The sequence below is a fragment of the Cricetulus griseus genome, chromosome 5, assembly GCF_003668045.3.
Source record: "Cricetulus griseus strain 17A/GY chromosome 5, alternate assembly CriGri-PICRH-1.0, whole genome shotgun sequence".
Lineage (NCBI taxonomy): Eukaryota > Metazoa > Chordata > Mammalia > Rodentia > Cricetidae > Cricetulus > Cricetulus griseus.
The window spans coordinates 30,953,680-30,965,879 of record NC_048598.1 but is presented as its reverse complement, the minus strand read 5'-3'; the positions used below and the strand labels follow the sequence as shown (position 1 = coordinate 30,965,879).

The 12,200-nt window shown below is 38.3% G+C and overlaps 1 protein-coding gene across 1 annotated transcript in view; it reads right to left on the bottom strand.

Moving 5' to 3' along the window:
• Nucleotides 1-12,200, bottom strand: part of Klhl20 (kelch like family member 20) — a 46,473-nt gene that overhangs the window by 11,822 nt on the left and 22,451 nt on the right. Inside the window, exons 3-6 of the mRNA XM_027417241.2 lie at nucleotides 9,296-9,869; nucleotides 4,483-4,641; nucleotides 3,199-3,293; nucleotides 357-472 (exon numbers count right to left, since the gene is read on the bottom strand). Coding sequence (XP_027273042.1) covers nucleotides 357-472; nucleotides 3,199-3,293; nucleotides 4,483-4,641; nucleotides 9,296-9,869 — 944 coding nt within the window. The remainder of the gene's footprint in view (nucleotides 1-356; nucleotides 473-3,198; nucleotides 3,294-4,482; nucleotides 4,642-9,295; nucleotides 9,870-12,200) is intronic.

The following is a 12,200-nucleotide window of genomic DNA, read 5'->3' as shown; positions in this document are numbered from 1 at the left end:
CACATAACAAACATACATTTTATGATATTTTTAGATGGATTTCAAGAATACTCTTTTGAAGAATAGCACCATTGACTTACTATGATAGCAGATATCACAACTATCTAAATGATTATTCAAACATATATGAAAATATTTGGTTTGAGCACAGTAAATTAAAATTCAAGCCTGTACTAGGCATGGCTGCATATAGACAGAAGTTACAATTCTAGCACTGGGAGGCTGAAGCGGGAGCACCATGGGTTTGAGGCTAGCCTGCTCTACATAGAAAGTTCCAAGACAGCTTGGGCTACACAGTGAGATTTTATCTTAAAGAAAAGAAACAAACTAAACAAACAAATAAAAAAGATTGACACCTGCAAAGAGCACTTCTCCACATCGAATAGGTTTCCGAGGTCTTGTCCTTGGTCCTTGCATTAGTGGTCGTTCTTGAGGCAACAGGAGGTAGTTTTTAGCCTCATCTACCAAGTCTCTGTAGAAAAGAAACTTTGCATTTATTCCAAATGGTTAAATAACATTTCAAGTTAACTCTCTATATGGTGTAAGAAAACATGTTGACAAAAGATAACAAGCACAAGTTAAACCAAATCCTTGTTGCCAGTCAATACAAAAATTGGCACAAACATGAAACCATGATGCAAGTCACATTAGGAATTCTGAGTTGATTGGCATTTCTACCATAACTTTATACCTGAGGCAAATTCTAACTTAAACCTCAACAATCATAGAGCAGACAATATCTTACCCGCCCCCCCCCCATAAAAAAACTAACTTGACACTATTTTCTAATGAGTTTTATTAGGTTCCACAAGCTATCGGGGAAGGACCACATCAGTAAGAGCAGTGGGTATCTGCTGAATTGAAACAGTAATAAAGCTGGATCAAAAAGTACTTTAGGACACTAACACTAAAGTACTAGCTAGTAGCATATGAATGGTTTAATAGAACTAGTCCATTGACATGAACAAAAAATTTTCCAATGTTCCTTTTAGAGAATAGACTAGAGATTATACATACATGTACAATATTCTGCATATGATTTTTTAAAGTGATTCAGTGCCTGATTTATGTGAACTCTACTATACTGTTATACTTCAACTCCAAATATGCCCTTAACTACTCTATGCTTTAATTTCTCACTATTTTACACTACACTGAGTAATTCATACATGACTGGTGCTTGTATAACCAAAAAATGCATTTTTCTCTTCTTAATTTATTTATCCTAGTAACAAAACAAAAATTAAAAGGAAGTCAAACCAAAGATTAAGAATTTTTTCTAGTTCCCCAAACTTGAAAGACTGATTCAGTCAGTTTCTACTCCAGTCAAAGGTTCTAGATAGACTACAGCACAGATAACACTGAGCATCTAACACAGAATTAACAGCAACAATATGGTGGCCTTCTAGTTTCTGTTTTAAGCTGTTAATAAATGCACTCATGTAATTAATAGCCTTATGGAAGGAAAGGGACTGATTCTTTCGCTCTATACAGATGAAGGAGCTATAGCCCAGAGTAAGTGCTGCAGTGCTGAGGGTAGGGTACCAGCAGCCAACTTTCAAAAGTGACTACACAAGTACTTTACTTTCCATATCCAGGATCAATATAATCTGATTTATGCTTAATTGAGGGAGGGAGAGCCCTGTATTGTTTCTTCATATTTCATCCTGTGTAATTTATGTATTTCCTTTCTGTTATTCCCATAATTAGGGAAGCTGACTGTTAGTGAGCTATTCTGTTCTGTTTTTACAAACTTAAAAGTTTTCTTTTTACCCTGTCTGGAACCCCCCTCCCCAAGTTTTCTTTTTAACATTTATTTATATGTATGGGACCCGAGTGTCATAGCATGGGTGTGCAGGGTTAGTTCTGTTCTTCTACCATATGGGTTTTGGGATTGAACACAGGTTGTCAGGCATGGTGGTAAGCTACTTTACCCCTGAGCCATATCTCATCAGCACTACCCACCCCAAACATGCACTTTTTCAAATTTAAAAGACAAACATCTAATCTCAAATGTTGCATTTCTCATTAATGGCAAGCCTGAGGTCACAGAAGAAATGCAATGGATTATATGCCCTACTTATGTACTAGAATCTGGGATAATTCCAACTTTCTTTATTGGCAAGGGAAGGCACAATAGACAGTGTAATCTGAGTAGTTCTAAGTACTGACTGGTTCTCTTACTTATATTTGGAATATACAAGAAAGGGGGCATTGTTAAAATGCCAAAAGGTTTCGATGTGAAAACAAAACCAGTAAGGTCTTCCTCCTCCTCCTCCTCCTCCTCCTCCTCCTCCTCCTCCTCCTCCTCCTTCTTCTTAAAGATTTATTTATTTTGAGTACAACACCCTGCTTCCATGTATGTCTGTACGCCAGAACAGGGCACCAGATCTCATTATGGATGGTTGTGAGCCATCATGTGGTTGCTGGGAACTGAACTCAGGACTGCTGGAGGAGCAGCCAGTGCTCTTAACCTCTGAGCCACCCCTCCAGCCCAGGTCTTCATTCTTAAGACTATTTGGAAATGACTTCATTGAGCTCTACTAATGACCTCCCCAAAGCTACCTTGGGACAGACAGGGCTTTTAACTCTCTATAATCTTCAAAGTAAGTCTATCCTGTGTCTCAGTTAGACACTGTGTGATCAATGAGAAAGTACTCATGGATAGGCTCATGGCATTATTTATTTCACAGAAAAACAATAGTAGAGAATTGACTTTTCAAAGTCAAACTTGCATCAAAATTTAGAAATCTACTTCTTTATTGCCACTTCTACTCCAATAAGCACCACACAGTAAAAAACAGAACAACAGGGGCTCAGCGGTTAAGAGCACTGGTTGCTCTTCCAGAGGATTCAGGTTCAATACCCAGCACCCATATGGCAGTTCACAACTGTCTGCAACTCCAGTTCCAGGGACCCCAATACCCTCACACAGACATATATGCAGACAAAACACCAATGCACAGAAAATAAAAATAAATAATTATTTTAAAAAGCCCAACAAAAACTCCTAAGGGAACAGAATACTGAAATTCAGTCCTCTCTTCCTTCTCCCCTTAACCCTAGCCCAGAAGAAAAACTTGTTAAATACTGCCCTGGTTTTGGCATAAGAAATACAGTATTTCAGAAGCAATACCAATAAGGAGAATAACAGAAATTAGGACTGCACAGTTGTTAGAATTTCTCACCCACTCATACCTGCATTCTTCATCACTTTTAATGAGGGGATCAGAGCCTACAGTGCCCACCAGGAACTTGGGACTAAGCAAAGGCAGGCGAACATGTTGCAGCACCTATGAGATAATAAACACAATTAAGGCATGAGCACCCATTACAATTTGTTAGGAGAGTAATGACTCATGCTTACTGACTGTGTAGCTAAGAGTTTTTGGATCTAATTGGACATAATAAGTACAGAATGGTGGAAGGGATAAAAAGTACATCTAAAGTTTATTCTATCAACTCAGTAATGGAGACTAGTTACAAAACTAAAAACATGCTAGTATCACTTTAAAATGCTACTTTTAGCTTTCAACAATAAGCTATAAACTTTTAGAATATAATTTCCAGGGCTGGAGAGATGGCTCAGCAGTTAAAAAGTTCTTGCTCTTACAGAGGACCTGGTTATAATGCCCAGCACCCACACAGCAGCTCACAACTGTCAGTAATTCCAACCTCAAGGAATCTAAAGCCCTATCCTGACCTTTGTGGGCATCAGGCACACACATGGTGTACATACATACATGTAGGCAAAAATGCATATATATTAAGTAATAAATAAATGCACTTTCCCCTTATCTTCAATTTTGCTTTTTGCATTTTCAGTTATTGTTTGTCAACTTTGATCAGATAATAATAAATGAAAAATTCCAAAAATAAAAATGTGTATGTTACTTTTATTATGGTATACTACTATATTCTGTTTATAATTAGCTATTATTAATCCTTATTGAACCTAATTTATAAGTAAAACTATCACAGACTCACAGACTATGTGTCCGTGCGCGCGCGCGTGTGTGTGTGTGTGTGTGTGTGTGTGTGTATGTGTATGGTTTGAAGGTTTTAGGCATCCTTTAAATATCTTGGAATGTATTTCCTCTGAATAAGGAAGAAACTATTTATAGTCATGACAAGAATGAACCTTAAACATGTGACCACTTAGTTCCAATTCAATCACTTACTGTTCAAAGTGTGGCAGGACTTCCAAGCTATGGAGCAGATACATTCTTCCCTTCTTTTGTAATTTTACATAATTTCTGAATTGTGTAACAGTTCAAACAGAATGAATTCTAAACAGACAGGAGTCAAAGGAGCAATAAGTTCAGAACAATAAGCAATCAAATGCTTCTAAAGGCTCACTGCCTAGACTATTTGGAAACAAGGATTGTTTTGTCTTATTTTGACTGCTTTGTTTCTGCAAGACAAGTGCATAATTTTCATCTAGTACAAAGCAATTTCTCAGAGAAGCATTTTGATTCTTACCTGGGGTAACTGAGGACGTCTTTCCTGAATACTGTATTTGACCCAGGCCATCACTGCATTGAACACTTGTTCTTCACTCCGAACATTGAGCTCATCACTAGATATTATATCAATCAGTTGGTTGGCTGGAAGTAACATAAATTCTTCACTCTCCATTACCTGATCAGATTTAGGTAGGAAAAAAGGAACCTATAAGCACGATTATTGCCTTTATCTGTTTTGTTTTGTTTTTGTTAGAAGGCAAAATTATATTCCATAATGGAGTTAGTGTTTAAAACAAGGAGGAAAATAAAAGCTTCAAAGGAGAATAGAAAACACACATGAAGTTACAAAAGCTAATTATTGTTTAGTTTAAAAGTTTGGGGTCAGTGGGGCAGGGGAGGAGGGGAGGAGAGGGACCTGGGATTGACATGTAAAACAAGCTTGTTTCTAATTGAAATAAAAAAAGGAAAAATGTTTTCCTTTTAAAATAATGAATAAAATAAAAATTCATATTCAAAATAAACTACATAATAATACTAAATTAAAGCTTCATAATGATAGGAGGCATATAAAATGCCAGGAAAAGCTTTCAGAGCAAGATTAGCTGCTAAAAGGGCAGGAAAATCACGGACTCGGTTTACAGGATATCATCAGTTCTGCAAGCAAGAACATAATGAAGAAAGAACTAGACCGAGGGAAACTTCTGAGGACCAAATCACTATGAGATAGTATTCTAGTGAGAAGTACATACACACCCAGGCTTACTTTTACTCAAGTCTAGAGAACTGTCAGAATGGAAATAATATGACAATAAGGACATTCCTTTGTACAGGACAGCCATGAATTTTACGATCTTGTGAGTCTATTCATCATGATGTAACAGACAGGGTGAAATGCAGGGAAGGGAAACAGCTATTGCTGCCCTCTGGGTGGTTTCTCTATTACACTACATGTGATGTCTGGTAGCACTGGCAAGGTATTGTTTAAGGTTCACACTCTGTGTTGTCTTTAATGAGCACAATGGATTATTATTTTTTTTCTAAGAAACAGTTTTGTTTTTTTTTTAGATTTTATTTATTTATTATGCATACAACATTCTGCTTCCATGTATATCTGCACACCAGAAGAGGGCACCAGATCTCATAATGGATGGTTGTGAGCCACCATGTGGTTGCTGGGAATTGAACTCAGGACCTCTGGAAGAGCAGTCGGTGCTCTTAACCTCTGAGCCATCTCTCCAGCCCCACAATGGATTATTATTTTGTGGACAGGTCTATTTTCTTTTTCATCAAAAAGTTAGAATATTTAGCAGGATATGATAGGGCTTAACAATATTTTAAACATTTGATCAAGCATGTTTCTTTCAAAAACAAAGAAAATACAAATCATAAAATTAAGCAGTTAGGAACCGTAGCTATTTATTTCCTTTTATGGCACAAGGATTCAAATTATATTTGACAGTTAACCTTTACACTTCACCTGAGTAACTATTAGCCAGATAAATAATACTGACTATGGTTGCCCTTCACTTTCTGTGGAGAGTTGCTAGATTTAGGGGAACACCCCCCTAAACCAAGACCTATCTATATTACAAATAATGTGCTACTTTTCTGGAATTTATATTTAACTGGAGCACTGTATTTTACAGGCAACTCTAATTTGGGTGCTGTTGGTTCTTTAATGTCCAGAAGTAACATTTAGACCTAGTTCTAATAAGAGTTCTGGCCTTTGTGTCCTGCAAAACTTCAGCTGTGGCCAACTTTGACTGTCTACTTACGTATTTCCCAGTTTATTTATTTAAGTACAAGTTTGGTATTGCATATCTTTAAAACATTCTTTTAAAATTTCATCAGAAGATAATTTTCTTCTATTATATGGACTAAAAACCAAGTGTTAGCAGGCTGGGGAATGTGGTAAAGGTCTTGCTTAGTATGTGCAAGGGCCTGGGTTCTATCCCCAGCACTACAAACCACCACAAGGTCTGCACTGAGATTTTCTCTTGCCATAGTCAGAATGGCTGTAATGAAGAAAACAAGCAAAATTAAATGCTGAAAAAAAATGAGGGTAGGAAAGACCTCTTATGCATGGTTACTAAGAACATACTTTAATTTAGCTGCTATGGAAACTGGTCTGTAGATTCTCAGAAACTAAAGGGAGAATGATCCTGTGGTATGACTTAGATACATTAATCAAAGGAGTCAAAGTTAGCATACAGTAGATACCTACACTCTCATCTTCACTGTTGCATTGCTCATAACATCCAAGTTAGGGAGTCAGTTTAGGGGTCCATCAATGGACAGTGAAGAAAATGTGGCATACACAGTGGAAGATTTTTCCATTATAGAGTACAAAATTAGCTGACCATAGTGGCTCACACCAGTAATCTCAGCACTTGGGAGGCTGAAGAGGAAGGATTTCTGTCAGTTCAAGGCCAACTTGGGCTCCTAAACACTACTAATCTGATTGTTTTCTAGTAACAAAATGCTTGTACCCACTTAAGGCCAATGTCCTTAATACTATTTTTTAGAAACTTCCTGATCATACAATATACATATAGGTAGAAGTATATTCAATATATATAAGACTTCTTTTGAAAAAAATTATTCATTTTATTATTTTTATGTGTATGAGTGTTTTGCCTGCATGTATGTGTGTACTCCTTCATGCCTAGTCCCCATGGAGGTCAGAGGACGTCAGATCCCTGGGACTGGTATTATAGACTGCTGTGATCCACCATGTCGGTGCTGGAAATTGTTCCCAGGTCTTCTATCAGAGCAATAAGTGCTCTTAAGTGCTGAGCCAATGCTCCAACTCATAGAAAGTCCTCTTAAAAGAAACTCTTTGCACTTCTGATCCTATACTTCTGGTTTTCTTTTCTCCTTTTCTATTACCCCATGTCCTTTGCCAATCGCTCCTTTGCTAACCACCCTTCAATACTGGGAAGGCTGCAAGGTGCTCCTTTATCTCCACAGGGGCTCTCACTGGCATTATGTGACCACATTTATGGAGCTGTTTTAAAAACAGAAAAGTTTCACATATTTAGGCAGCTGAATCTACCAATTTCTTCCTTTATGGCTTCTAGGTTATATCTCACTTACAGGGGATTTAAATCAAGATTTAACCTCAGCCCAGCCTCTCAAGGAATAGATTCACTATCAATCAGAACCTCAATCCACCTCTTCAACTCTTCTGCTCTCTAGTGGCCAAGTTTCCTTTCAAGAGGGTTGTGCCAAAGCCTATTCACACCAGCTATGCACCTATGTCCTCACAGCCTCACCAAGAAGGTATATTACACTTAAGGAAATTTGTAACCCAAAAGATGATGCTAGCATGTAAAAGGCTGAGGATGCATGATGTTGAGCTCAAGGCCTGAGATGAAAAGTAAGACACTGTCTCAAAAAACAAAGCTGGAGAGAAAAAGCACTTTGGTGAGTTTATTTAAGGACACTCTGAATTTCTATCTCTGTGTATATTGTCTATTTTTCTGCAAGCTCACTGGTGTGAATTATTGGTGCTCTTGATGCATTAAGTAAAGTAGATTAGCCTTTTGATAGTGAATACAGATTGCAAATGTTTCCCTCAATTTGTGTTTGGCTTTTGTTTTAGGATCACAAAAAGAAAAAATTCTATATGTGATAAAATTGATAGATTTTAACTTTTAGTCATTCTAGTCTAGTACCTTAGAAATGCTTCTTCACAGTCATAAAGGGATTGTTTCATATTATTGTCACATTGAATAAGTGGAAAATAGTGCGTTTAATGAAAATTCTTTTGGTACCATCTAAATTTGTCATTTAAAAACATTATTATTATTATTTTAAAGATTTACTTATTTATTATGTATACAGTGTTCTGTCTGCATGTATGCTTGCTGGCCAGAAGAGGGCACAAGATCTCATCTCAGCTGATGGTTATGAACTACCCATGCTGGGAATTGAACTCAGGACCCCTGGAAGAGCAGTCAGTGTTCTTAACCTCTGAGCCATCTCTCCAGCCCCCTAAAAACATTAATTTACCAAGGAATCAGTGTATAACTTATCGTGTTGAATAAACCATCTAATTGGGAGGGAAATACTATAGGAAATCACTTCTCTGATACACAGGTCCTCTCATGCATAAATAAACCATGTTTTGGCTTATTAATCAACCCCTTATTAAGATGATTAGAGAGAAACAACTTTTGCTGGCAGAATATAAAATTGGCCTTTAAAAATCACTAACAGGCTGGGTGGCGGTGGCTCATACCTTTAATCCCAGCACTTGGGAGGCAGAGGCAGGCAGATCTCTGTGAGTTTGAGACCAGCCTGGTCTACAAGAACTAGTTCTAGGACAGGCTTCAAAGCTACACAGGGAAACCCTGTCTCAAAAAAAAAAATCACTATAGAATTTATAGCACCAATTTATTTGATATTGTAAGCTAGAACCAGAATACAAGGCAGGTGTTAGTTAGGAGAACATAAATCCATATTGTTCTCTTAAATTAAAAAGCACCTATTATTATTATAATTGTGTGTGTGTGTGTGTGTGTGTCTATGTTCATGTAGAAGCCAAAGGTCAATGTTGGGTCTCTTCCTCTATCATTCTTCACCTTATTTATTTATTTATTTTACTTGAGACAGATGGGGTTTATCATTGAACCTGGAGCTGTTTCAGGTAGATTGTCTGGTCAGCAGACTCCAGGATCTTTCTGTTTTTGTACCGCCAAAGGAGGTTACAGATGCTTACAAACAAGTCAGGCTCCTATATTGGTTGTCAGGAGCTCAACTCAGGTCTCTGTGTTTGCAAGACAAGCACTTCACCCAGGGAGCTATCTCACCAGCCCACAACTCACCTCTTGAAAGTTATGTTGAGTGAACTTGTCTGCAATCCTTAGTAATTCACGGCAAGAATGTGTGTCAGCAAAAGCCCGAATGCCCAGGCAATTTGAAGGATCTAATTGTCTCTTTAAGAATTCACAGCAGGCTTCCTGTATTTCTGCTAGCTGGAGGAGGCAAGCAGCAGGCAAGAGAGTCTGAACATTGCCTTCTTCCACAGTTATCTGGGAGGTATATGCGAAGTCAATCAGTAGTTCCATAGCCCTCTCATCAATGTCTCGGATCACTACTTCTGTCTGGCGGCTTTCTGCCAATTCTCCTGTAAACATTGCTCGGAAGTAGGGACTGCAGGCTGACAAGATGACTCGATGGGCATATATCTTCTTAGCGCCCACAACTAGCACCACATCACATAGCTCTCGATGCTTTCTCAGAAGGTTGATCACTTCCAAGGTCTGCCGAGGGTGCTTGTCTGAGATATAGGGCATACGAGCAGGCTGGGGAACCCCTTCTGGCAGTTTGTTGGGGTCTCCAAGGGTGCAGCGGCTTGTGACATCCATTCCAGTCTCTCCTGGTCGAATGTTGGTACACCTACAGGAATGAGGGAATGGAGAGAGATGGAAATAGTATTAGTTCTCTTCTTGCTCTAAAGTATTCGTAAGTGGTAAGAAAACTTGAAATTACCTAAAGAACTTTTTCTAACTCTAGAACTCATACATTTCTTCACAGGTTATTAATTTCATGTCAGACTACTTTTATTACATAATTTCATGAAAAAGATATTTTTCCAGAAGTACCAGACTGTCTTTGGCAATATTTCTTACATTAATAAAATTTATGAAAAACTGACAGGGGAGGGGGAGAATCAGCCAAAACTAGGTATATCTGAGAGTGCCCTAGGAAAATCTGCTATTTTGTCTATTAATTAAGAACTAAAATTTTTGTAGTCTGTTTTCTGTTTCCCTCTACTTTGGGATCTGTGGACATGAAGGACTCTGTGCTGGAGGCTATTGGTGCCTTGTGAGCTGATACACAGAGATGAAAATTTCTATATAGAATGCTAGGAATTTTGGCTCTATGTCCAAGTTAGAGGAATACCTTATGTGGATGAGATGCTGCCTAGTTTCGAGTTGTGTCTAGCCAGCCATCTGTAAGCAGAGTTCTGCCTGACTTTGAGTTCATTGACCCTCTTTCCTCTTTCGGCACCTGGACACAATTTCTTCCATGGGGCACTCTCATTGAAAGTTCACTTTCATTGGAACCCATGGTTTTAAATATCAGAGCTTATTTCCCAATATCATGTTCTGTTTGAAGAAACCGTAGATTTAATTTTACAGTGAATGGTACAAGTTCATATGGAGAAACAACCCAAGGACCACTGGTAATGCAAAACTCAACATCAAATCAAGTGCTAAATTTTGGGGCCCAACCAGAATGTTATCTGAGAACATTGTTCCTTTGTTGGATTCTCTAAATTTTCTTCTTCGGTTCTAAGTGGAGGAATGCAGCTATAAATTTGGATGCTTAAGGCTGCTTTAACAACCTTGTACCAATGACATGAAGATGACACCATTGTCTTTTCCAGGTTTTTGTTGTTGTTTATTGTGTTTTGAGATAGGGTTTCTCTGTGTAACAGCTCTGGCTGTCCTGGAACTTGCTTTGTAGACCAAGTTGGCCTCAAACTCACAGAGATCTGCCTGCCTCTGCCTCCCAAGTGCTAGAATTAATGGCCTATGCCATCACTGCCTGGCATTCTTTTTAGTTTTTTAGTGTGTGTGTGTGTGTGTGTGTGTGTGTGTGTGTGTTTTCAAGACGCTTTCTCTGTGTAGTCTTGGCTGTCCTGTAGACCAGGCTGGCCTCAAACTCTCTGCCTGCACTGCCTCCTGAGTGCTGGGATTAAAGGTGTGCGCCATCGCCAGCTTATTTCTCATGTTTTAAAATGCATTTGCTCTTCTGCATTTGTTTACTAACTCTGTATGTTTAAAAAGGAGTCCTCTCAAACTTTTAAAAGTGTAACAGGCAATATTAAAAAAACAAAGGTTTGAATATAAAAAACAGAAATTTAAAAATTCATGAAAAGCATTTAAAATTAGTCTCTGGGAAAAAAAAAAAACATCCCTCCCAACAAGACAAATCAGACCTATAAAACTGTTTAAAGACTTTAATTACATTTATTTTCTTTTACAATTTTTACACTTATTTTTTCTGTGTGTGTGTGCACATGTGTGTGTGCTATGGCCCATGTGTGAAGGAAATGGTTCTCTCTTTTACCATGTGGGTTCTGGGGATCAAATGCAGATCTCCAGTCTTGGCAGCAAGAGCCTTTATGCACTGAGCCATTTTGCTGGACCCAAATTTTAATTCTTTTTAAGAAATATTAATTAAATATTTTTTTTGAGAGAGTCTCTGTACATAGACCTGGTTGGCCTCTAATTCAGAGATCCCCCTGCCTCTTCCTCTGAGTACTTCATTTAAAGGTGTTTGTCACTTGCCTGGCCCTAAGTTTTCATTGTTAAACTTGGTTTGATTCAAATCTTGCTATTTGTTACTTTCCTAATGTAGCTGGTATTTACTTCTCCTTTTCATTTGGGTGCTATTTTTTTTTTCCACCAAGCCTGAGACTGCTGCCTTTCCTCAGTGTGGCTGGAGACTAAATCAATCTCAGAATGTAGCCTGAGATACTGAGCTCCTGTCTTTTTTTTTCCCCCTCTTTTTATTTAAATTAGAAGCAAGATTATTTTACATGTCAATCTCAGTTCCCTCTCCCTCCCCTCCTCCCCTATCCCCCACTAACACCCTACCTATCCCATACCCTTTCTGCTCCCCAGGGAGGGTGAGGCCTTCCATGGGAGAATCTTCAGAGTCTGTCAGATCCTTTGGGATAGGGCCTAGGCCCTCCCCCATATGTCTAGGCTGAGGGAT